Source organism: Mycteria americana, unplaced genomic scaffold, assembly GCF_035582795.1.
Source record: "Mycteria americana isolate JAX WOST 10 ecotype Jacksonville Zoo and Gardens unplaced genomic scaffold, USCA_MyAme_1.0 Scaffold_53, whole genome shotgun sequence".
In the NCBI taxonomy this organism is placed as follows: domain Eukaryota; kingdom Metazoa; phylum Chordata; class Aves; order Ciconiiformes; family Ciconiidae; genus Mycteria; species Mycteria americana.
Window position 1 is genome coordinate 910,641 of NW_027445639.1, and position 24,916 is coordinate 935,556.

Here is a 24,916-nt window from a genome sequence, read left to right on the forward strand (position 1 = left end):
GTCCACTATAGGGTGCAGGACCCCTGTGGGGTGCACCCAGGGCTGCTATAGGGTACGGGGCCCCTATGGGGTGCAGGGTCCCCATAGGGTGCACCCCTGGGTGCCATATAGGGCCGCTATAGGGTGCCCTATAGGGCCGCTATAGGGTGCAGGGCCCCCATAGGGTGCCTCCCCGGGTGCCGTCTAGGCCTCGGCGGACCGTCGTCTCGTTGGTCGCGGCCGCTCTACCCCTCACTTCCGCTCTCTCGCTGGCGCGTCGCTTCCTCCCCTCAGCGTGCGGAGCGGGGTGAGGAGGAGGCGGAGGGAAAATTTGGGGGGGGGGGGGGAAAGGAGGAAGATGGGGGGGCCCGTGGGGATGGGGGGGGGGCTGGGAATGTGGGGAGGGGGCTGAGGAGTGGGTGCAAGGGTGGGGGGGGCGTTGGGGGGAGATTTGGGGTGCAAGGCGGGGGGGGTATGTGGGGGGCTGGGGGGGGGGGCAGGTTCTCTGCTAAATTAGGGACCTCTTGGGGGGCCGGGCCCCCCAAGAGGTCCCTAATTTAGCTTTTTTAGGGTTGTTTTGGTGTGTTGTTTGTTTTTTTTTTTTTTAGGGGGGGTACCCCCAAAAATAAGGGGGGGCCATGTACGCCGTCTACAAGCAAGCCCACCCCCCCACGGGGCTGGAGTTCTCCATGTTCTGCAACTTCTTCTCCAACGCCGAACGCAATCTGGTGGTGGCCGGAACCTCCCAGCTTTACGTTTATCGCCTCAACCACGATTGTGAGGTAACAAACACCCCCCCCCCCCCAAAAAAAAATCCTCCCTGGGGTCCCCTCCCCCTCATGTTTTGGGGTGGGGATTTATGGGGGGTGGGGGGGGCTGATTTTTTCCTCCATTTTCCCCCATTTTCCACCCCCGCAGACGGCGGCCAAAGGAGACAGGAACACGGGTAGGTGAAGAGGGGGGGCTGGGGTTTTTTTTGGGGGGGTCCCTGTGTTGTCGCTGTGTGTCCCCCCCCCTGTAAGGGACAGATCCCCCCTCGGGGGTGGGGGGTGGCAGGGGGGAGAGCCCGGGGATGGAGCCCCAGGAGGGGGCAGGGAGGAGGGAGGGGCAGGGACAGGCAGGGATGGGCAAGGACTGGGGACAGGCAGGGATGAGGGATGGGATGAGGGATGGGCAGGGACCAGGGACCCAGGGACAGGCAGGGACAAGGGACAGGAAGGGACAGGCAGGGACAAGGGATGGGATGAGGGACGGGCAGGGGCAGGCAGGGATGGGCAAGGATGAGGGCTGGGCAGGGACCAGGGATGAGCAGGGAGGAGGGACGGGCAGGGACAAGGGACGGGCAGGGACAAGGGATGAGGGACGGGCAGGGACAAGGGACGGGCAGGGACAAGGGACCCAGGGACGGGCAGGGACAAGGGATGGGACAAGGGACGGGCAGGGATGGGCAAGGACGAGGGCTGGGCAGGGACCAGGGATGAGCAGGGACGAGGGACGGGCAGGGACAAGGGATGGGACGAGGGACAGGCAGGGATGAGGAACAGGCAGGGACAAGGGACGGGCAGGGACGTGGTACAGGCAGGGATGAGCACGGATGAGGGACAGGCAGGGACAAGGGATGGGCAGGGACCAGGGATGGGCAGGGACAAGGGATGGGATGAGGGACAGGCAGGGACGGGCAGGGATGAGGGACGGGCAGGGGCAGGCAGGGACGGGCAAGGACGAGGGCTGGGCAGGGACCAGGGATGAGCAGGGACGAGGGACGGGCAGGGACCAGGGATGAGGGACAGGCAGGGAGGAGGGACAGGCAGGGACAAGGGATGGGCAGGGACCAGGGACGGGCAGGGACAAGGGACGAGGGACGGGCAGGGACAAGGGATGGGACGAGGGACGGGCAGGGATGAGGAACAGGCAGGGACGTGGTACAGGCAGGGATGAGCATGGATGAGGGACAGGCAGGGACCAGGGACGGGCAGGGACCAGGGACGGGCAGGGACAAGGGATGGGATGAGGGACGGGCAGGGATGGGCAGGGATGAGGGACGGGCAGGCAGGGATGAGGGATGGGCAGGGGCAGGCAGGGACGGGCAAGGACGAGGGCTGGGCAGGGCTGGGCAGGGACGTGGTACAGGCAGGGATGAGCACGGATGAGGGACGGGCAGGGAGGAGGGACGGGACGAGGGACAGGCAGGGCCCAGGGCCGCGCAGGCAGCTCCCACCCCCGGGCTCTCTGCCCCCCCGAGGGGCTGCGGGGGGGGCTGGCAGGGGCCGGGCAGCCCCCCCCGCCCCCCCTGCCCGCCCTGCCCGCCCTGCCCGCAGAAGGCAAAGGGCACAAGGAGAAGCTGGAGCTGGTGGCCTCCTTCGCCTTCTTCGGCAACGTCATGTCCATGGCCAGCGTGCAGCTGGCGGGGGCCAAGCGGGACGCCCTGCTCCTCAGCTTCAAGGACGCCAAGGTAACGCGGGGACCCCCCGGGACGTGGGGGTTTGGGGTTTTTGGTTGTTTTTTTTTTTTTGGGGGGGGGGGGGGGCGGGGGGTGTCTCCTGCCCGTCACCCCCTTCCCCTTCCAGCTCTCCGTGGTGGAGTACGACCCCGGCACCCACGACCTGAAGACCCTCTCCCTGCACTACTTCGAAGAGCCGGAGCTGAGGGTGGGTGCCGACGGCGGGAGAGGGGATTCGGGGGGTTCTCCCTCATGCTGAGGGGGGGGTGTCCCCCCGCCAAAAAAAAAAACCAACCCTTTTCTCTCCCCCACCCCCCCCCCCCCGCCTTGCCCGTCGCCCGCAGGACGGCTTCGTGCAGAACGTCCACATCCCGCGGGTGCGGGTGGACCCCGACGGGCGCTGCGCCGTCATGCTGATCTACGGCACCCGCCTGGTGGTCCTGCCCTTCCGCCGCGACACCCTGACCGACGAGCACGAGGGGCTGGTGGGAGAGGGGTGAGGAACCGCCCCTCCCCCTCCCCGTGCTGGGACCCCCCCCGAGTGCCGCCCGCAGGGGCTGGGGGGGGTCTCCTGAGCCGTCTCCCCCCCTCCCCGGCGCAGGCAGAAGTCCAGCTTCCTGCCCAGCTACATCATCGACGTGCGGGAGCTGGACGAGAAGCTCCTCAACATCATCGACATGCAGTTCCTCTACGGCTACTACGAGCCCACCCTCCTCATCCTCTTCGAGCCCAACCAGACCTGGCCGGGGTGAGCGAGCCCTTCCTCGTCCCGTCCCCCGGCGGCGTGACGCCGACCCCGGCGTGACGCGTCCCCTGTCCCCGCGCAGGCGGGTGGCGGTGCGCCAGGACACCTGCAGCATCGTGGCCATCTCCCTCAACATCATGCAGAAGGTCCATCCCGTCATCTGGTCCCTCAGCAACCTGCCCTTCGACTGCACCCAGGCGCTGGCCGTCCCCAAGCCCATCGGTGAGCGACGGCGCCGGCAGCGGCGCGGTGACGGCCCGGCAGCGGCGCGGTGACGGCGGCGGTCTCTCTCTCTCTCTCTCTCTTTGGCGGCAGGAGGGGTGGTGATCTTCGCCGTCAACTCGCTGCTCTACCTCAACCAGAGCGTGCCGCCCTACGGGGTGGCCCTCAACAGCCTCACCAACGGCACCACCGTCTTCCCCCTGCGTAAGGGCCACCCTCCTCCTCCTCCTCCTCCTCCTTCTCATCCTCTTTGTCCTTCTCCTCGTCCTCTTTGTCCTCCTCTTCCTCGTCCTCCTCTTCCTTGTCATCCTCATCTTCCTCATCCTCTTTGTCCTCTTCCTCGTTCTTGTTCTCTTCCTCGTCCTCCTCTTCCTCGTCCTCCTCTTCCTCGTCCTCCTCTTCCTCGTCCTCCTCTTCCTCGTCCTCCTCTTCCTCGTCCTCCTCTTCCTCGTCCTCCTCATCCTTCTGGTCTTCTTTGTGCTCTTCCTCGTCCTCCTCATTCTCTTCCTCATCCTCCTCATTCTCTTCCTTGTCCTCTTTGTCCTCTTCCTCATCCTCGTTCTCCTCATCCTCGTTCTCCTCATCCTCGTTCTCCTCATCCTCGTCCTCCTCATCCTCGTTCTCATCTTCTTTGTCCTCTTCCTCATCTTCTTTGTCCTCCTCTTTGTCCTCCTCGTCCTCTTCCTCGTTCTCTTTGTTGTCTTCCTCATCCTCTGTGTCCTCTTCCTCGTCCTCCTTGTTCTCTTTCTCATGCTTCTCATTCTCCTCGTCTTCTTGTTCCTTGTCCTTCTCATGCTCTTTTTCTTATTCTTCCTTGTTCTCTTTGTGCTCTTCCTCTTCCTCCTTATGCTTTTTCTCCTTATGCTCTTCCTCCTTATGCTTTTCCTCCTTGTCATCTTCTTCTTCATCGTCTTTGTGCTCATCGTTTTGCTCATCCTCCTCATCCTCTTCCTCACTCTGCTTGTCCCCCTCCTTGTCTTCCTTGTCTTCTTCCTCATTCTCCTCATCTTCATCCTCATCCTCCTTGTCCTCTTCCCTTTTGTTGTCTTTCTCCGTGTTTTCTTCCTCTTTGTCCTTTCCTTCCCTACTCTTTTCCTGTCTGTCCTCTTCCTCCTCGTCCTCTTCCTCGTTCTCCTTGTCCTCTTTCTCATCCTCCTCATCTTCCTCATCCTCTTCCTCTTTCTTCTTCTTCTTCTTCTCTTCCTCCTTGTCCTCCTCATCCTCCTCATCTTCCTCATCCTCTTTCTCTTTCTTCTTCTCCTTCTTGTCCTCATCCTCCTCCTCCTCATCCTCCTCATCCTTGTGCTCCTCATCTTCCTCATCCTCTTTCTCTTTCTTCTTCTCCTCCTTGTCCTCATGCTCCTCATCCTCATCCTTGTGCTCCTCATCTTCCTCATCCTCTTTCTCGTTCTTCTTCTCTTCCTTGTTCTCCTCCTCCTCCTCCTCCTCGTGCTCATCTTCCTCATCCTCTGTCCTCATCATCCTCCTCCTCATCCTCGTGCTCCTCATCTTCCTCATCTTCTTTCTCTTTCTTCTTCTCTTCCTTGTTCTCCTCCTCCTCCTCATCCTCCTCCTCCTCGTGCTCCTCATCTTCCTCATCCTCTGTCCTCATGCTCCTCCTCCTCATCCTTGTGCTCCTCATCTTCCTCATCCTCTTTCTCTTTCTTCTTCTCCTCATCCTTCTCATCCTCCTTCTTCTCATCCTCCTCGTCCTCGTGCTCCTCATCTTCCTCATCCTCTGTCCTCATGCTCCTCCTCCTCCTCATCCTTGTGCTCCTCATCTTCCTCTTTCTCTTTCTTCTCCTCCTTGTCCTCCTCCTCCTCCTCCTCGTCCTCCTTACTGTCTTCCTCTTTCTCCTCCTCCTCCTCCCCCCCGCCCCGTCCTTCCTCCCCCTCCTCCAGGGCGGGGCTCGGGGCGCTCAGCCTCCCTCTCCCCCAGGCGTGCAGGACGGGGTGAAGGTGACGCTGGACTGCGCCCAGGCCACCTTCATCTCCTACGACAAGATGGTCATCTCGCTGAAAGGAGGGGAGATGTAAGCCGCGGGGGCCGCCGCGGGGCCGGCGTCGCCGCCGCCGAGGGTGCCACCGTCCCCGCCGTGTCCCCTCTGTCCCCAGCTACGTCCTGACGCTGATAACGGACGGGATGAGGAGCGTCCGCTCCTTCCACTTCGACAAGGCGGCCGCCAGCGTCCTCACCACCTGCGTGAGCCCCGCGGGGGGAAGATGGGGACCCCCCTGCCTGTGTCCCCTCGTCTCCGTCCCCCCCCCGTCACCCCCTCTTGGCGTCGCCCCCCGCAGATGGTGACGATGGAGCCGGGGTACCTGTTCCTGGGGTCGCGCCTGGGGAACTCCCTGCTGCTCAAGTACACCGAGAAGCTGCAGGAGACCCCCGCCAACGGGGGCAAGGAGGCGGCCGACAGGCAGGTGCGGCCACGGGGGGCCCCGAGCCCCTTCCCGGGGCCCCGAAACCCAGGGCCCCAAGCCCCGCGTCCCCAGGTCCCCTTCCCGGGTCCCCACCCCCCTTTCCAGGTCCCAAACCCCCGGCCTGGGTCCCCAAACCCCATTCCCGGGACCCCAAAACCCAGGGCCCCAAGCTCCAGGTCCCCAAGCCCCCATGTGAGGTCCCCAAACCTCCATGCAGGGTCCCCACACCCCTTTCCCAGGTCCCCAAACCCCTTCCCGGGACCCCAAAACCCAGGGCCCCAAGCCCCGCGTCCCCAGGTCCCCTTCCCGGGTCCCCAAACCCCTTCCTGGGACCCCAAAATCCAGGGCCCCAAGCTCTGGGTCCCCAAACCCCCATGCTGGGTCCCCACACCCCTTTCCCAGGTCCCCACACCCCTTCCCGGGTCCCCAAAACCGAGGTCCCCAAGCCCCAGGTCCTCAAACCCCCAGCCCGGGTCCCCAAGCCCCTGTGCTGGGTCCCCACATCCCTTTCCCAGGTCCCAGACCCCCTTCCTGTGTCCCCAAATCCCCATCCTGGGGCCCCAAAACCCAAGTCCCCAAGCCCCGGCTCCCCAAGCCCCCTTCCTGGGTCCCCAAACCCCCAGCCTGGGTCCCCACGTCCCCTTCCCAGGTCCCAGGTCCCCTTCCCGGGGCCCCGAAACCCAGGGCCCCAAGCCCCGCATCCCCAGGTCCCCTTCCCGGGTCCCCACCCCCCTTTCCAGGTCCCAAACCCCCGGCCTGGGTCCCCAAACCCCCTTCCCGGGACCCCAAAATCCAGGTCCCCAAGCTCCGGGTCCCCAAGCCCCCATGTGAGGTCCCCAAGCCCCCATGCTGGGTCCCCATGTCCCTTTCACAGGTCCCAGGTCCCCGTCCCGGGTCCCTGCGCCCCTTCCCGGGACCCCAAAACCCAGGGCCCCAAGCTCCGGGTCCCCAAGCCACCCTCCCAGGTCCCCAAACCCCCATCCTGGGTCCCCATGTCCCTTTCCCAGGTCCCAGACCCCTGTCCCAGGGCCCCAAACCCCTTCCCAGGGCCCCAAAACCCAGGTCCCCAAGCTCCGGGTCCCCAAGCCCCCTTCCCGGGTCCCCAAGCCCCCATGCAGGGTCCCCATGCCCCTTTCCCAGGTCCCCAAACCCCTTCCTGGGACCCCAAATTCCAGGTCCCCAAGCTCTGGGTCCCCAAACCTCCATGTGAGGTCCCCACGCCCCCTTCCCGGGTCCCCAAACCTCTTCCCGGGTCCCCAAACCCCTGTCCCAGGTCCCCAAGCCCCCATGCAGGGTCTCCATGTCCCTTTCCCAGGTCCCCAGACCCCTTCCTGGGTCCCCAAACCCCTTCCTGGGACCCCAAAATCCAGGTCCCCAAGCTCCGGGTCCCCAAACCTCCATGTGAAGTCCCCACACCCCCTTCCCGGGTCCCCAAACCCCTTCCCGGGTCCCCAAGCCCCCATGCAGGGTCTCCATGTCCCTTTCCCAGGTCCCCAGACCCCTTCCCGGGTCCCCAAACCCCTTCCTGGGACCCCAAAATCCAGGTCCCCAAGCTCCGGGTCCCCAAACCTCCGTGTGAAGTCCCCACGCCCCCTTCCCGGGTCCCCAAACCCCTTCCCGGGTCCCCAAGCCCCCATGCAGGGTCTCCACGTCCCTTTCCCAGGTCCCCAAACCCCTGTCCCGGGTCCCCAAGCCCCTTCCTGGGACCCCAAAATCCAGGTCCCCAAGCTCTGGGTCCCCAAACCCCCATGCGAGGTCCCCAGGCCCCTTCCCCAAATTCCAGGTCCCCAAGCTCTGGGTCCCCAAACCTCCATGTGAGGTCCCCACGCCCCCTTCCCGGGTGTCGTCCCGTCCCCCCCCCCCCCGGGGTCCCCCAGCCCCGCTGCGGGGGGTCCCGGGGGGCTCGGGGGGCTCCCAGCTCTCTGGGCCCCGCAGGAGGAGCCCCCGGTGAAGAAGAAGCGGTCGGAGCCCTCGGGGACCTGGGCAGGTGGGGCCAGCGCCGGGACCCCCCGAGCCGCCGGGGCTTCGTCCCCCCGCAGCGGGCTGGCAAACGGGGCGTCACCGCGGGGGGGGCGGCGCGGTGACACGGGGGGGGACGGGGGGGGGTGGCACGGTGACGGGGGGGTGGCACGGTGACATGGGGGGCGACACGGTGACAGAGGGGTGATGCAGTGACACGGGGGGTACGCAGTGACATGGGGGGGTGACGCGGTGACACAGGGGGGTGACATGGGGGGCTGATGTGGTGATGGGGGTGGGGGGGTGACACGGGGGGGTGACACGGGGGGGTGATGCGGTGACGGAGGGGTGACACCGGGGTGACACGGTGATGGGGGGGTGATGCAGTGACACAGGGGGGTGACATGGGGGGCTGACGTGGTGACGGGGGTGGGGGGGTGACACAGGGGGGTGACCCGGGGGGGTGACGCGGTGACGGAGGGGTGACACGGGGGGGTGACGTGGTGACACAGGGGGTGACACCGGGGTGACACGGTGATGGGGGGGTGATGCAGTGACACAGGGGGGTGACATGGGGGGCTGACGTGGTGACACAGGGGGTGGGGGGGTGACACGGAGGGGTGACACGGGGGGGGTGACGCGGTGACGGAAGGGTGACACGGGGGGGGTGACGCGGTCTCCCCGTGCCGCCGGCCAGGAGGGAAGTCGGCGCCGCAGGACGAGGTGGACGAGATCGAGGTGTACGGCAGCGAGGCGCAGTCGGGCACCCAGCTCGCCACCTACTCCTTCGAGGTACCCGGGTGGGCAGGGGCGCCCCCACCCCCCCCCCGTCCCCTCCCCGCCTCACCCCCTGGCCGTGTCCCTCCCCCCCCTCGTCCCCTCCCCTCCAGGTCTGCGACAGCATCCTCAACATCGGTCCCTGCGCCAACGCCGCCATGGGCGAACCGGCGTTCCTCTCGGAGGAGGTGAGTCCCGCCAGGAGACGGGCAGCCCCTGCCTGCACCCTGCCTGCTGCCCCTGCCTGCTGCCCCTGCCTGCAGCCCTGCCTGCAGCCCTGCCTGCTGCCCCTGCCTGCTGCCCCTGCCTGCTGCCCCTGCCCGCTGCCCCTGCCTGCACCCTGCCCGCTTCCCCTGCCTGCAGCCCTGCCTGCAGCCCTGCCTGCTGCCCTGCCTGCGCCCTGCCTGCAGCCCTGCCTGCACCCTGCCTGCAGCCCTGCCCGCTTCCCCTGCCCGCTTCCCCTGCCTGCAGCCCTGCCTGCAGCCCCGGCGCGGGCAGGGCAGGGCGGTGGCAGCGGCCGTTTCTCCTCCTCCCAGTTCCAGAGCAGCCCGGAGCCGGATCTGGAGATCGTCCTTTGCTCCGGCTACGGCAAGAACGGGGCCCTCTCCGTCCTGCAGGTCAGGCTGACGGCAGCCCCGCTGCGACACCGGCCCGGCCCCGGCCCCCCCCAGCCCCGACCCCCCCCCCCCCAACCCCCCCCAGCCCCCCCCGAGCCCCCCGCACCGTCAAAGGCCTGTCCCGGTGAGGAGCGTCCGCGCCAGGTCAGGTACCGGTGCCACAACAAGGACCCGGGCAAAACCAGGGCTGCGCCCGGAGCGTTGGGCGCTGCCTGTATCCGCCCCGCTACAGCCCGTCCTTCTGCCCCACGGGAAATGTGGGGCTGCCCCACGGCGCCCGCCCGCCCTCACCCCTCCCCTCGCCCGCAGAAAAGCATCCGGCCCCAGGTGGTGACCACCTTCGAGCTGCCGGGCTGCTACGACATGTGGACCGTCATCGCGCCGCAGAAGAAGGAGGAGGTCGGTGGCCGGGGCGACGTCGCCGTCCCCGTCCCCTCCTCCCCGCCGGGAGGGCGGCCGCGGCGTGGCGAGGCTCACCGGGGTTTTTCCCTCCAGCCGGATGAAAACGCCGCGGGGGAAAACGCCGAGAAGGAGCCGGCCGCCCCCGAGCCCCCCGAGGAGGACGGCAAGAGGCACGGCTTCCTCATCCTCAGCCGCGAGGACTCCACCATGGTGCGGCGGCTCGGGGCGCCCGCCGGCGTGCCGCGGCGGCGAAGGGCCACCTTCGGGTGCCGGGTTGGGACGCGGTGGGTCCGGTGCTCGGTCCCACCCCGTGCGTGTGCGTCCCCCCCCCTTCCTCCGGGCAGATCCTGCAGACGGGGCAGGAGATCATGGAGCTGGACACCAGCGGCTTCGCCACGCAGGGACCCACCGTCTTCGCCGGCAACATCGGCGACAACCGCTACATCGTCCAGGTGTCGCCGCTGGGCATCCGGCTGCTGGAAGGAGGTGGGTGCCGGCGAAGGGGGGGGCGGGGGGGGGGGGAGCGCCCGTGGGTGCTTGCGGGACCTCCCCCTCTCCCCGTCCCTTGCGTTCGCCCCTCCCCGCCGGCAGTGAACCAGCTGCACTTCATCCCGGTGGATCTGGGCTCGCCCATCGTGCACTGCGCCGTCGCCGACCCCTTCGTGGTGATCATGAGCGCCGAGGGGCAGGTCACCATGTTCGTCCTGAAAAGCGACACGTACGGGGGCCGGACCCACCGCCTCACCCTCCAGAAACCCCAGCTGCACCACGTGGGTGCCGGTAACCCCCCCACCCCCCCCACCCCCCCCCCGAGGGCTCCCGGTAGCGCCGGGCGGCCCCCCGGCAGCTCGGCGTCCCCCTCCCTCGGCGTCCCCAGCAATCCAAGGTGATCGCGCTCTGCCTCTACCGCGACGTCAGCGGCATGTTCACCACGGAGAGCCGGGCGGCCGGCGCCCGGGACGAGCTCTCCCTCCGCACCCACTCGGAGGCCGAGACCCTCATCCAGGACATCAGGTGGGTGCTGGGTGCTCTGGGTGGGGGGCGGGGGTCGCCCCGAGCTGCCGCCCCCTCGCCGCGAGGGACGGCTCGGTGACGGCTCGGTGACGGCTCGGTGACGGCGTCTCGGCGTTCCTCTCCCGGCGGGCGCAGCGACACGGTGGACGACGAGGAGGAGATGCTCTACGGGGATTCGGGGGCTCTTTTCAGCCCGGCTAAGGAAGAACCGCGCCGCAGCAGCCTCCCCTCCGCCGAGCGGGACCCCCACCAGTATAAACCGGAGCCCACCCACTGGTGCGTACTGGTGCGGGAGAACGGCGCCATGGAGGTGAGACCCCGGCGGGGAACCGGGACAGGGACGAGGGGACCCCGTGGCGTCCCGCTGCCGCACCGGCAGCGCCGGCGGCGATCCCCGCCCGTCCCTCCTCTGCGGGGGGACCCTGCGGGACCCCCCTGCCCCCTTCCCGCTGCCGCACCGGCAGCGCCGGCGGCGATCCCCGCCCGTCCCTCATCCGCCGGTCCCCCCGTGCCCGTCCCCGTGCCGTAGATCTACCAGCTGCCGGATTGGCGCCTGGTGTTCCTGGTGAAGAACTTCCCGATGGGGCAGCGGGTGCTGGTCGACAGCTCCTTCGGGCAACCGGCCGCCCAGGGCGACGGCAAGAAGGAGGAGGTGACGCGGCAAGGAGAGCTGCCGCTGGTCAAGGAGGTGCTGCTGGTGGCGCTGGGCAACCGCCAGAGCCGGCCCTACCTGCTGGTGAGGGGACCGGCGATGCCGGGACGCTGGGGGATGCCGGAGGATGCCACGGAGGGCGGGGGATGCCGGGGGGATGTGGGGGATGCCGGGATGTTGGAGGGTGCCGGGGGATGCCACGGAGGCTGGGAGATGCCGGAGGATGCCGGGGGATGTGGGGGATACCGGAGGATGTGGAGGGTGCTGGGGGGATGCCGGGATGCCGGAGGGTGCTGGGGGATGCCGGGGGATAGCGGGGATGCCGGGGGATGTGGGGGGTGCCGGGGGATGCCACGGAGGCTGGGAGATGCCGGAGGATGCCAGGGGATGCGGGGGATACCGGAGATGCCAAGGGATGTGGGGGGTGCTGGGGGGATGCCGGGATGCCGGAGGGTGCTGGGGGATGCCGGGGGATGTGGGGGATGCCGGGATGTTGGAGGGTGCCGGGGGATGCCACGGAGGCTGGGGGATACCGGGGGATGTGGGGGATACCGGGGATGCCAGGAGATGCCGAGGGATGTGGGGGGTGCTGGGGGATGTGGGGGATACCGGGGATGCCGGGAGATGCCAGGGGATGTGGGAGATGCCGGGATGTTGGAGGGTGCCGGGGGATGCCACGGAGGCTGGGGGATACTGGGGGGATGCCGGGGGATGTGGGGGATACCGGAGATGCCGGGGGATGTGGAGGATGCCAGAGGGGTGTTGGGGGATGCCGGGAGATGCCGCGGAGGCTGGGAATTGGCAGGGGATGCCGGGGGATTTGGGAGATGCCGGGAGATGTCAGGGGATGCCGGTGGCTGGGAGGTGCCGGGGAATGCCGGAGGATGCCGGGAGGTGTCGGGGGATGCCGGGGGATGTGGGAGATGCCGGAGGATGCCGGGGGATGCCGGAGGATGCCGGGAGATGCCGGGGGATGCCGGGGGATGTGGGAGGTGTTGGGGGATGCCGGAGGATGTGGGAGGTGTCGGGGGATGCCGGCGGCTGCCGGGGAGGCTGGGAGATGCCGGGGGATGCCGGGGAGATGCCGGGAGATAACCGGGGCTCGTCCCCCGGCCGCCTCGCAGGTCCACGTGGAGCAGGAGCTGCTCATCTACGAGGCCTTCGGCCACGACTCCCAGCTGGGCCAGAGCAACCTCAAAGTCCGCTTCAAGAAGGTGGGAAGCGGGGAGGCTCCCCCCAAAAAAAACCCGTGCCGCACCGGCACCAGCACCGGCACCGCCACCGGGCCCTGCCACCACGCTTCCCCCCCCCCCCCTCCTCCCGCAGGTCCCCCACAACATCAATTTTCGGGAGAAGAAGCTGAAACAATCCAAGAAGAAGCCGGAGAGCGCGGGGGGCGAGGAGCCGGGGGGGCCCCGCGGCCGCGTCGCTCGCTTCCGCTACTTCGAGGACATCTACGGCTACTCGGGGGTGAGCGCGGCCGCGCCGGCGACCGACCCCCCACCCTCCCGCCCCCGGCTTCGCCGAGACTAACCGGGGCTGTCCGTCCGTCTGTCGTCCCCCCCCCCCCCATCATCATCATCATCATCATCATCATCATCACCAAGGTGTTCATCTGCGGCCCGTCCCCGCACTGGCTGCTGGTGACGTCGCGGGGGGCCCTGCGCCTGCACCCCATGACCATCGACGGCACCGTCGAGTCCTTCGCCCCCTTCCACAACGTCAACTGCCCCAAGGGCTTCCTCTACTTCAACCGACAGGTGGGGGGGGGATTTTGGGGGGGATTTGAGGGGTTTGGGGGGGGATTTGAGGGGTTTGGGGGGGGATTTGAGGGGTTTGGGGGGGATTTGAGGGGTTTTGGGGGGGGATTTGAGGGGTTTGGGGGGGGATTTGAGGGGTTTGGGGGGGGATTTGAGGGGTTTTGGGGGGGGGATTTGAGGGGTTTGGGGGGATTTGAGGGGTTTTGGGGGGGGATTTGAGGGGTTTTGGGGGGGGATTTGAGGGGTTTGGGGGGGATTTGATGGTTTGGGGGGGATTTGAGGGGTTTGGGGGGGGATTTGAGGGTTTGGGGGGGGATTTGAGGGGTTTGGGGGGATTTGAGGGGTTTGGGGGGGATTTGAGGGTTTGGGGGGGATTTGAGGGGTTTGGGGGGGATTTGAGGGGTTTTGGGGGGGGATTTGAGGGTTTTGGGGGGGGATTTGAGGGTTTTGGGGGGATTTGAGGGGTTTGGGGGGGATTTGATGGTTTGGGGGGGATTTGAGGGGTTTGGGGGGGGATTTGAGGGTTTGGGGGGGGATTTGAGGGGTTTGGGGGGGATTTGAGGCTTTGGGGGGGGATTTGAGGGGTTTGGGGGGGGATTTGAGGGGTTTGGGGGGATTTGAGGGGTTTTGGGGGGGGATTTGAGGGTTTTGGGGGGGGATTTGAGGGTTTGGGGGGGATTTGAGGGTTTTGGGGGGGATTTGATGGTTTGGGGGGGATTTGAGGGGTTTGGGGGGGATTTGAGGGGTTTGGGGGGATTTGATGGTTTGGGGGGGATTTGAGGGGTTTGGGGGGGGATTTGAGGGGTTTTGGGGGGGGATTTGAGGGTTTGGGGGGGGATTTGAGGGGTTTGGGGGGGGATTTGAGGGGTTTGGGGGGATTTGAGGGGTTTTGGGGGGGGATTTGAGGGTTTGGGGGGGGATTTGAGGGGTTTGGGGGGATTTGAGGGGTTTGGGGGGATTTGAGGGGTTTTGGGGGGGGATTTGAGGGTTTTGGGGGGGATTTGATGGTTTGGGGGGGATTTGAGGGGTTTGGGGGGGGATTTGAGGGGTTTGGGGGGGATTTGAGGGGTTTGGGGGGGGGATTTGATGGTTTGGGGGGGAATTTGATGGTTTGGGGGGGATTTGAGGGGTTTGGGGGGTCCCCGCGCCCTGACCGGGGGCTGTGGGGCCAGGGGGAGCTGCGGATCAGCGTCCTGCCCGCCTACCTCTCCTACGACGCCCCGTGGCCCGTGCGCAAGATCCCGCTGCGCTGCACCGCGCACTACGTCGCTTACCACGTGGAATCCAAGGTGCCCGCGCCGGTGCCGCGCCGGAACCCCCCCGCCCCCGCCCCCCGTGCCGTGGGGCTGCGCTCTTCCTCCCCGGGGTGCCCCGCTCTTCTTCTTCCTCCGAAGCCACGTCCCCCTGTCCCGCTCGGCGGGGGCAGGGGGGGGGACGGGACGGGCAGGGGGGGTGTCCCCGTGCCCCCGTGTCCCCGTGCCGATGGCGGTGTCGCCGGCAGGTCTACGCCGTGGCCACCAGCGTCATCAACCCCTGCACCCGCATCCCCCGCATGACCGGGGAGGAGAAGGAGTTCGAGAGCATCGAGCGGGGTGAGCCCGGCGTCCCCCCTGTGTCCCCCCCAGCCCCCTGTGTCCCCCCCCCAGCCCCGTGCCTCCCCTGAGCCCCATGTGTGTCCCCCCCATCCCCATGTGTCCCCCCCATCCCCATGTCCCGCCCCCCGCGCTGTCCCCCCCCCCCCAGCCCTGTGCCTCCCCTGAGCCCCATGTCCCCCCCCAGCCCCGTGTATGTCCCCCCCCTTCCCTGTGTCCCCCCCCCCTTTCCTGTCCCCCCCCCCCTTCCCTGTGTCCCTCCCCATTCCCCGTGTCCCTCCCCATTCCCCGTGTCCCCCCTCCCCATTCCCCGTGTCCCCCCTCCCATCCCCGTGTCCCCCCCATCCCCATGTCCCCCCCATCCCCGTGTCCCTCCCCATTCCCCGTGTCCCCCCTCCCATCCCCGTGTCCCCCCCATCCCCATGTCCCCCCCATCCCCGTGTCCCCCCCATCCCCGTGTCCCTCCCCATTCCCCGTGTCCCCCCCATCCCCGTGTCCCCCCCATCCCCTGTGTCCCCCCATTCCCGTGTCCCCCCCATCCCCTGTGTCCCCCCCATCCCCTGTGTCCCCCCCATTCCCGTGTCCCCCCCATCCCTGTGTCCCCCCCATCCCCGTGTCCCCCCCATTCCCGTGTCCCCCCCATCCCCGTGTCCCCCCCAGCCCCACGCCCCGCCCCGCCCCGCGCCCCCCTGAGCCCTGTCCCCCCGCAGACGAGCGCTACATCCACCCGCAGCAGGAAGCCTTCTCCATCCAGCTCATCTCCCCGGTGAGCTGGGAGACCATCCCCAACACCCGGTGAGCACCCCAACACCCCCCCTCCCCCACCCCCCCCCCTCCGGGGCCGGCCCCTCCCCCCCCCCCTCGGGGAGGGGCTTTGGGCCCGATCCTGCCCCCGCGTGCCCCCAGGATCGACCTGGAGGAGTGGGAGCACGTCACCTGCATGAAGACCGTGTCCCTCAAGAGCGAGGAGACGGTGTCGGGCCTCAAGGGCTACATCGCCGTCGGCACCTGCCTCATGCAGGGCGAGGAGGTGACCTGCCGCGGACGGGTGAGTGGGGGGCGCCCGGGGGGCTCGGGGGATGCCCAGGGGTCTCGGGGGACACATGGGGGTCTTAGGGATGCCCAAGGGTCTTGGGGGGCACCCAGGGGGCTCGGGGGACACCCGGGGGGCTCGGGGGATGCACAGCAGTCTCGGAGGATGCCCGGGGGTCTTGGGAGACAGACAGGGGTCTTAGGGATGCCCAGGGTCTTGGGGGGCACCCCAGGGGTCTCGGGGGACACATGGGGGTCTTGGGGGACAGCCGGGGTCTCAGGGATGCCCAGGGGTCTTGGGGGGCACACGGGGGTCTTGGGGACACCCAGGGGTCTTGGGGGACACACAGTGGTCTCAGGGGTCTCAGGGGACACCCGGGGGGCTCGGGGGATGCCCAGGGGCTTCAGGGGACGCCAGGGGTCTCGGAGGACACATGGGGGTCTTAGGGATGCCCAGGGGTCTTGGGGGGCACCCAGGGTCTTGGGGGACACATGGAGGTCTTGGGGGACAGCCGGGGGTCTTAGGGATGCCCAGGGGTCTTGGAGGACACATGGGGGCCTCAGGGGACCCATGGGGGTCTCAGGGATGCCCAGGGGTCTTGGGGGGCACACGGGGGTCTTGGGGGACACATGGGGGTCTTGGGGGACACCCAGGGGTCTGGGGGGACACACAGTGGTCTCGGGGGTCTCAAGGGACACCCAGGGGTCTCAGGGGACACCTGGGGGCCTCGGGGGCACCCAGGGGCCTCGGGGGACACATGGGGGTCTCGGGGTCACCCGGGGGTCTTGGGGGCACCCAGGGGCCTCGGGGGACACCCGGGGGTCTCGGGGGGACACCCGGGGGTCTCGGGGACACCCAGGGGTCTTGGAGGGCACCCAGGGGGTCCCACAGCAGAGGCAGTGGGGCCTCTGCCCTGGGCCGGGCTGTGGGTGGCTTTGGGGGTGTCCCAGCTCATGTGTGTGTCCGTGTCCCCCCCGCGCCCCCAGATCCTGATCATGGACATCATCGAGGTGGTGCCGGAGCCGGGGCAGCCGCTCACCAAGAACAAGTTCAAGGTCCTGTACGAGAAGGAGCAGAAGGGGCCGGTCACCGCCCTCTGCCACTGCAACGGCTACCTCGTCTCCGCCATCGGCCAGAAGGTGACCGGGGGGGGGCCGCCGCGGGCCTCGGGGCCGGCCGGCCCCCGAGATAGAGCCGGGGCGTCACCGGCGTCCCCCGCGGTGTCGCCGCAGATCTTCCTGTGGAGCCTGAAGGACAACGACCTGACGGGCATGGCCTTCATCGACACCCAGCTCTACATCCACCAGATGATCAGCGTCAAGAACTTCATCCTGGCCGCCGACCTCATGAAGAGCATCTCCCTCCTGCGCTACCAGGAGGAGAGCAAGACCCTCTCCCTCGTTAGCCGGGTAACGACCGCCCCGGCGCCACCCCCGCCTCGCCCCCCGCCTCCTTGCCGCGGCCGCCGCGCTTCAGTCGGGGGGGGGTTTTCTCCTCCTCCTCCTCCTCCTCCGTAGGACGCGAAGCCCTTGGAGGTCTACAGCGTGGACTTCATGGTGGACAGCACCCAGCTGGGCTTCCTGGGTAGGTCCCGCGGGGCTCCCGGCGCTGCCGTGGGGCTCCCGGTTCTGCTATATGGCTCCCAGTTCTGCCGCGGGGCTCCCGGCGCTGCCACGGGGCTCCCGGATCTGCCACGGGGCTCCCGGCGCTGCCATGGGGCTCCCGGTTCTGCCATATGGCTCCCGGCACTGCCACGGGGCTCCTGGTTCTGCTGCAGGGCACCCAGTGCTGCCCTGTGGCTCCCGGTGCTGCCCTGTGGCTCCCGGTTCTGCCGCGGGGCTCCCGGTGCTGCCCTGTGGCTCCCAGTTCTGCCACGGGGCTCCCGGTGCTGCCCTATGGCCCCTGGCATTGCCGCGGGGCTCCCGGTGCCACCATATGGCTCCCGGTGAAGCCAGACCCGCACCCAGGTTTGGGTCCATCCCTCCCCGGGGCGGCAGGCCGGGGCAGGCCTGGGGTTGGGCGCTCTGGCGTTGCCGGCGGCACGTCCGGCAAACCGCCCCTGTCCCCGCAGTGTCCGACCGCGACCGCAACCTCCTGGTGTACATGTACCTGCCCGAAGGTGAGGGGCCGGCGGCGGGGCGGCGCGGGTTCGGGGGCTCGCCGGGCGCCGTGCCGTACCGCACCGCGCCGGCTGGGCGTCGTACCGCGCCGCCACGTGCCTCCCTCCCCAGCCAAGGAGAGCTTTGGCGGGATGCGGCTGCTGCGGCGCGCCGATTTCCACGTGGGCGCCCACGTCAACACCTTCTGGCGCACGCCGTGCCGGGGCGCTGCCGAGGGCCCCAACAAGAAAACCAGCGCCTGGGAGAACAAGCACATCACCTGGTTCGGTGAGCGGGGCGGGGGCCGCCGTGCGGGCACTGGGGGCCAGCTGTGGGGCGCTGGGGGCTGGGATTGGGGTTTGGGGTGCTGCGGTTTGGGGTGCCAGGATTTGGGGTGCTGGGTGCCGGGGTTTGGGGTGCTGAGTGCCAAGATTTGGGGTGCTGGGTGCTGGGGTGTGGGGCACTGGGTGCCGGGGTTTGGGGTGCTGGAGTTTGGGGTGCTGAGTGCCGAGATTTGGGGTGCTGGGTGCCGGGGTGTGGGGCGCTGGGTGCCGGGGTTTGGGGTTTGGGGTGCTGGGGTTTGGGGTGCTGGGGTTTGGGGTGCAGCGCCCTGGGTGCTGGGATTTTGGGTGCTGGGGTTTGGGGCCCTGGGTGCCGGATTTGGGGTGCTGGGTGCTGTGGTTTGGGGTGCTGGGTGCTGGGTGCTGGGGTTTGGGGTGCTGGGTGCCAGGATTTTGGGTGCTGGGGTTTGGGGTGCTGGGATTTGGGGTGCTGGGTGCTGCGGTTTGGGGTGCTGGGTGCCAGCGTTTGGGGTGCTGGGTGCTGTGGTTTGGGGTTTGGGGTGCTGTGGTTTGGGGGTTGGGGTGCTGGGGTTTGGGGTGCTGGGGGCCGGGATTTGGGGTGCTGGGGTTTGGGGTGCTGGGTGCCAGGGTTTGGGGTGCCAGGGTTTGGGGTGCTGAGTGCTGGGATTTGGGGTGTTGGGTGCCGCGGTTTGGGGTGCTGGGTGCCAGGGTTTGGGGTGCAGCGCCCTGGGTGCTGGGATTTGGGGTGCTGGGTGCCAGGATTTTGGGTGCTGGGGTTTGGGGTGCAGGGCCCTGGGTGCTGCTGGGGTTTGGGGTGCTGAGCCCCGCGTGGGTCCCGCGGGTGCAGAGCTCTGGGGCGCGGGGCCCCGGCTGCCGCCCTTCGGGGCACAGGGCGCCGGGGTTTGGGGGGGGGGGGGGGTGGGGCGCAGGCTGCGGCCCGGGCCCCGCCGCTCCCCCTCCCCCCTGCACGGGCTGTGGGGGAGGGGCCGCCCCCCCCGGCCCCCCCCGGCCCCCCCCAACCGCGCGGCCCCCAGCCACGCTGGACGGGGGCGTGGGGCTGCTGCTGCCCATGCAGGAGAAGACGTACCGGCGCCTGCTCATGCTGCAGAACGCCCTGGGCTCCATGCTGCCCCACCACGCCGGCCTCAACCCCCGCGCCTTCCGGTACCCCGCCCCACGGCCGCCCCACGGCCCCGACCCACGGCCCCGACCCACGGCCCCGACCCACGGCCCCGACCCCCGACCCGCGGCTCCCCGGCGCGGCCCCCGCCGGCGGCTGCCCCTCGGACGTCCCGGGGCGCGGGGCTGATAAGGGGCTCGGCTCCGGCCCCACGGCTCGTTCCCGGCCCCACGGCTCATCCCTGTCCCTAGGCCTCAGCCCCAGCCCCACACCTTGTCCCTGTCCCCACTCCTTGTCCCCAGCCCCACACCTCATCCCCAGCCCCACGGCTCATCCCTGTCCCCAGGCCTTGTGCCCAGCCCCACACCTTGTCCCTGTCCCCAGCCCCACAGCTCAGCCCCAGCCCCACACCTTGTCCCTGTCCCCACTCCTTGTCCCCAGCCCCACACCTCATCCCCAGCCCCACGGCTCAACCCTGTCCCCAGGCCTTGTCCCCAGCCCCACACCTTGTCCCTGTCCCCAGCCCCACAGCTCAGCCCTGTCCCCAGGCCTTGTGCCCAGCCCCACACCTTGTCCCTGTCCCCAGCCCCACGGCTCAGCCCTGTCCCCACACCTCATCCCCAGCCCCACGCCTCGTCCTTGTCCCCAGGCCCGGTCCCCAGCCCCACGCCTCATCCCTGTCCCCACACATCCCCAGCCCCACACCTCATCCCCGTCCCCAGCCCCACCCTCGGGGGACCCCGTCCCCACCGTGCCGCCGCGTGCCCCGCTCCCGTGCCAGCGCCGCGGGGTGTCACCGGGAGGTCCCCGAGCGCGTCAGGTCCCCCCCCGCCCCCATCCCCGGCGCGGGCGCCCCCCGGCGCGGGTGCCAGCGCCGCGCTCGCCGGCAGGCTGCTGCACGTGGACCGGCGCATCCTGCAGAACGCGGTGCGCAACGTGCTGGACGGGGAGCTGCTCAACCGCTACCTCTACCTCAGCACCATGGAGCGCGGCGAGCTGGCCAAGAAGATCGGCACCACGCCCGACATCGTCAGTGGGGCGCCGCCGTGGGGCTGGGGTGTGGGGCTGGGCCGTGGGGCAGGGAGGTGGGGCTGGGCCGTGGGGCAGGGATGTAGGACTCAGCCACGGGGCAGGGTGGTGGGGCTGGGCCATGGGGCAGGGAGGTAGGGCAGGGATGTAGGGCTCAGCCGTGGGGCAGGGATGTGGGGTAGGGATGTAGGGCTCAGCCCTGGGGCAGGGTGGTGGGCAGGGCTGTGGGGTAGGGAGGTGGGGCTGGGCCGTGGGGCGGGGATGTAGGACTCAGCCACGGGGCAGGGTGGTGGGGCTGGGCCATGGGGCAGGGATGTAGGGCTCAGCCGTGGGGCAGGGATGTGGGGCAGGGATGTAGGGCTCAGCCCTGGGGCAGGGCTGTGGGGCAGGGATGTAGGGCTCAGCCCTGGGGCAGGGTGGTGGGGCTGGGCCATGGGGCTGGGATGTGGGGCAGGGATGTGGGGCTGGGCTACAGGGCTGGGCCGTGGGGTAGGGATGTAGGGCTGGGCTGTGGGACATAGCCATGGGGCAGAGCCACAGGGCAGGAGTGTAGGGTTCAGCTGTGGGGCAGGGCCATGGGGCAGGCCACCCTCCACCCCCCAGGGCTCTGCTGTGCCCCACAGATACAGGTGTCAGCTTCCAGCCCCTATGAGCTCTGCCCCACATCCATCTGCCCGGGCTCCCTCTGCCCCATGTAGACACGTGTCCAGGCTCCCTGCCCTATACGTTGTGCCCCACATAGACGCGTGTCGGGGCTCCTTGCCCTATATGCTGCAGCCCCCGGCCCTGCTGCAGCCCCCGTCACCCCCAGCAGCCCCTGGGCCCCCCACGTCCCCCCTCGCCGTGGGTCTGCCCCACGCCGCCCTCCCCAGCGCCCCTTTCTCCCCCCAGATCCTGGAGGACCTGCTGGAGATCGACCGGGTGACGGCTCACTTCTGAGGGGGCCCCGCTCCCCCCCGGCCCCCCCAGGCCCCCTCCGCTCCCCCCGGCCCCCCCCCGCCGGCCCCCCACACTGCAAATTTATAAAGAAATGGGGAAAAACCAAACCCCCCCCGTCCCCACGGCCCCGGCCGCGTTCTTGGTCGCCTCGGGGGGACGCTTTCGGCCGCGGGGGTGGGTGCTGGGGGGCGGGGGGGGGGAAGGGTTTATTTTTGGGGTGCTGGGGGGGGGGGACGGACCCCCCCTCGCTACGCCTGCAGGTACTCGTAGAGCTGCTGGCTGTGGGGCAGCAGCCCCCAGGAAGCCAAGAGGCGCAGGGCCGAGGCCGTCAGCTTCATGGCGACGCTCTCCAGCCTGCGGGCAGAGCCGGGGGGCGGCGTTATGGGGGGCGCCCCCCAAGTCCGTGTGTGTGTGTGTGTCCCCCCCCCATTGTCCCCATGGCCCCCCCCTTTACCTGAGGGCCACCTCGAACTTGAGGCTCTCCCAGGCCACCCTCAGCCAGCAGAAGAAGCTGCTGCCGCGGATGCCGGACGCTTTCTCCCGCTCAGCCGGCTCCAGCTCCGCACGGCGCTGTGGGGCACGGCGGGGTCGACGTGGGGCGCAGGTTGGCGAGGAGACGGGGGGGGGTCCCTCCCCCCCAAACCCCCCCCCCCCCCCCCATCCGTCACCTCTTGGCCATGACGAAGTAGCGGTCGACGGGGGCCCCCAGGGCGGCGTTGATGCTGCGCACGGTGTTGATGTTGCGGAAGACGAGGAGCATGGGGCGCGGCAGGGCGCGCAGCACCCCCAGCACGCGCCCGAAGCGCCGGGCCGCCATCTCCTGCATGTAGGCCCGCTCCTCCCGCGACAGCGCGTTGGCCAAGGCCGCGGGCCCCCCCAGCGGGCGCTGCATCAGGATCTCGCAGAAGAGGAAGTAATCTGGGGGGGGGGGGGGGGGGGCACCCCAGAGAGCGAGGGGTCGGGGGGGGGGCAGCACCCCAAAGAGCGAGGACCCATCCCCAGGGAGGAAGGAAGGGTTGGGGGGCAGCACCCCAAAGAGTGAGGGGGGGGGCACCCCCAAAGAGCGAGGGGTTGGGGGGGGCAGCACCCCAAAGAGCGAGGGGGTGGGGGGGGCAGCACCCCAAAGAGGGAGGGTTGTTGGGGGACAACACCCCAAAGAGCGAGGACCCATCCCCAGGGAGGAAGGAAGGGTTGGGGGGCAGCACCCCAAAGAGGGGTCGGGGGGGGGGGCAGCACCCCAAAGAGTGAGGGTTGGGGGGGGGGGGGCACCCCAAAGAGCGAGGACCCATCCCCAGGGAGGAAGGAAGGGTTGGGGGGCAGCACCCCAAAGAGCGAGAGGGGGGGGGCACCCCCAAAGAGCAAGGGTTGTTGGGGGCAGCACCCCAAAGAGTGAGGACCCATCCCCAGGAGTGAGGGGTGGGGGTGGGAGCACCCCAAAAAGCAAGGGGGGGGTGGCAGCACCCCAAAAAGCAAGGGGTGGGGGGCAGCACCCCAAAGAGCGAGAGTTACTGGGGGGCAGCACCCCAAGGAGCAAGGACCCATCCCCAGGGAGTGAGGTTTTGGGGGGGGGGGCACCCCAGGGAGCAAGCACCCGTCCCAGGGAGCGAGGTTTTGGGGGGGCAGCACCCCGGGGTGTCCAGGGAGGGGGGGAGGGGGCTGCAGCACCCCAGCCCCTGGGGATCGTGCCCGGCACCCCCGCGGACTGCCATGGGGAGGGGGGGGGGGGGGAGGGGGGGGCACCCCGGGGTGCGCAGGGTGGGGGCGGGGGGTCCCCCCGTTCCGGGCGCGGGTCCCGGCTCACCCTCGACGCCCAGCTCGGCCGAGCGCAGCTTCATGGCGGCGTCGTCGCGCAGGACGATGGCTCTCCAGAGCTGGCACAGCGCCGCCCGGTCCCTGCCCCCCCGCCGCCTCAGCACCCTCTTTTTTTTTTTTTTTTGGGGGGGGGGGGGGGGGCGACACCCCAAAACCCCCCCGCACCCCTTTTTTTTTTTGGGGGGGGGGGGTGGGGAGGGGACCCCCCTCACCTCTCGCTGAGGAACTCGTAGAGGCCGTGGTCGAGCAGCACGAGCTGGGCTTTGCCGTCGGGGCCGCGGCGCACCAGCACTGCGGGGACGGGTTGGGGACCCCCGCCTTGGGGGGACCCCCCCCGCCTTGGGGACCCCCCCCCGCCTTGGGGACCCCCCCTGCCTTGGGGACCCCCCCGCCTTGGGGACCCCCCCCCCCCACCTTGGGGACCCTCCTCCTTCCTTAGGGACCCCCCCCCTTGGGGACCCCCCCACCTTGGGGACCCTCCTCCTTCCTTAGGGACACCCCCCCCCCGCCTTGGGGACCCCCCCTGCCTTTGGGACCCCCCCCTTCCTTGGGGACCCTCCTCCTTCCTTGGGGACCCCCCCCCTTCCTTGGGACCCCTCCCCACCTTGGGGACCCCCCCCCCTTCCATGCGAACCCCCCGCACCTTAGGGACCGCCCCCATTCCCTGAGGATCCCCCCCTTCCTTAGGGACCCCCCCCCGACCTTTGGGACCCCCCCCCCCCTTCCTTGGGGACTTCCCCATTCCTTTGGGACCCCTCCCCCCCTTAGGGACCCCCCCTCCCTTGGGGACCCCCCTCTCTTCCTTAGGGACCCCTCCCCACCTTGGGACCCCCCCCCCCTTCCTTAAGGACCCCCCCCTTCCATGTGACCCCCCCTCCCACAGCTTGGGGACCCCCCCCCCATTCCTTGGGGCCCCTCTCTGCCTTGGGGACCTCCCCCATTCCTTAGGGACCCCCCCCTTCCTTAGGGACCCCCCCACCTTGAGACCCCCCCCCCTTCCTTAAGGACCCCCCCCTTCCTTGGCCCCCCCGCCCCCCGTACCGTTCCCGGGGTGGGGGTCTGCGTGGATGAAGCCGGTGTAGAAGATTTGCTCGGCGAAGACCCGGATCAGTTTGTCGGCGGCCTGCGGCGGCAGCGGGCTCGGTCCCGTGCCCCCGTGCCCCCTCCCCCCTGTCCCCCCCGGCCCCCCCCGCCCCCCCCGGCCCCCCCTGTCCCCCCCCCGGCCCCCCCGGCCCCCCCCGTGCCGCTCACGTCCTGCAGGCCCAGGCCCTGCCTGCGGATCCCCTCCACGTTGGTGATCTTGCAGCCCTCGCAGAAATCGGCCGTCAGCACCCGCTGGGGACGGGGGGGGGACAGGGGGGACAGGGGGGACAGGAGGGGACAGGGGGGACATGGGGGACAGGAGGGATGGGGGGACAGGGGGGACAGGAGGGGACAGGGGGGAGAGGAGGGGACAGGGGACAGGGAGGGACATGGGGGACAGGAGGGACGGGGGGACAGGAGGGGACAGGGGGGACAGGAGGGACGGGGGGGACAGGGGGGACATGGGGGACAGGAGGGACAGGGGGACACGGGGGACGGGGGGACACGGGGGACAGGAGAGGACAGGGGGACACAAGGGGACGGGGGGGATGGGGGGGACGGGGGGGGACACAGGGAGGGACACAGGGGACAGGGATGGGGACAGAGGAGACAGGAGGGGATGGGAACGACACAGGAGACGGGGGGGACGGGCAGGGACAGGGGGGACAGGGGAGATAGGGGGGACACAGGGGACAGGAGGGGACGGGGGGACAGGAGGGACAGGGGGACAGGGGGATGGGGGGACACGGGGGGGGGGGATGGGGGACACGGGGGACAGGAGGGGACAGGGGGACACAAGGGGATGGGGGGGGACACGGGGGGGACAGAGGGGACAGGGATGGGGACAGAGGAGACAGGAGGGGACGGGAACGACACAGGAGACGGGGGGACGGGCGGGGACAGGGGGGGACAGGAG

The 24,916-nt window shown here is 69.3% G+C and overlaps 2 protein-coding genes across 2 annotated transcripts; one reads left to right on the forward strand and one right to left on the reverse strand.

The window, feature by feature from the left end:
- The first annotated feature begins 117 nt into the window (after positions 1 to 117).
- CPSF1 (cleavage and polyadenylation specific factor 1) lies at positions 118 to 21,179 on the forward strand. Its single transcript, XM_075490410.1, has 38 exons — positions 118 to 284; positions 587 to 761; positions 898 to 925; positions 2,298 to 2,431; positions 2,547 to 2,627; positions 2,764 to 2,915; positions 3,021 to 3,167; positions 3,247 to 3,386; positions 3,480 to 3,590; positions 5,326 to 5,419; positions 5,502 to 5,589; positions 5,685 to 5,810; positions 7,746 to 7,797; positions 8,467 to 8,561; positions 8,660 to 8,734; positions 9,083 to 9,163; positions 9,473 to 9,562; positions 9,659 to 9,775; positions 9,910 to 10,051; positions 10,157 to 10,335; positions 10,443 to 10,579; positions 10,715 to 10,889; positions 11,109 to 11,315; positions 12,356 to 12,445; positions 12,558 to 12,701; positions 12,839 to 12,991; positions 14,164 to 14,280; positions 14,493 to 14,583; positions 15,294 to 15,378; positions 15,490 to 15,631; positions 16,603 to 16,755; positions 16,849 to 17,025; positions 17,134 to 17,200; positions 17,688 to 17,735; positions 17,848 to 18,003; positions 19,052 to 19,181; positions 20,028 to 20,166; positions 21,058 to 21,179. Exons 2-38 carry the CDS (start codon positions 618 to 620, stop codon positions 21,103 to 21,105), a joined length of 4,335 nt encoding a protein of 1,444 aa, XP_075346525.1. The 5' UTR covers positions 118 to 284; positions 587 to 617; the 3' UTR covers positions 21,106 to 21,179.
- Positions 21,180 to 21,289: 110 nt separating this feature from the next.
- ADCK5 (aarF domain containing kinase 5) lies at positions 21,290 to 24,261 on the reverse strand (the record flags this gene model as incomplete). The annotated part of the gene is given in 8 exon segments (XM_075490282.1): positions 21,290 to 21,459; positions 21,560 to 21,644; positions 21,647 to 21,675; positions 21,774 to 22,023; positions 22,907 to 22,998; positions 23,130 to 23,208; positions 23,959 to 24,040; positions 24,169 to 24,261. Coding segments are annotated over 8 exon segments (816 nt in total), but the record flags the coding sequence as incomplete, so codon positions are not given.
- Positions 24,262 to 24,916: the final 655 nt, after the last annotated feature.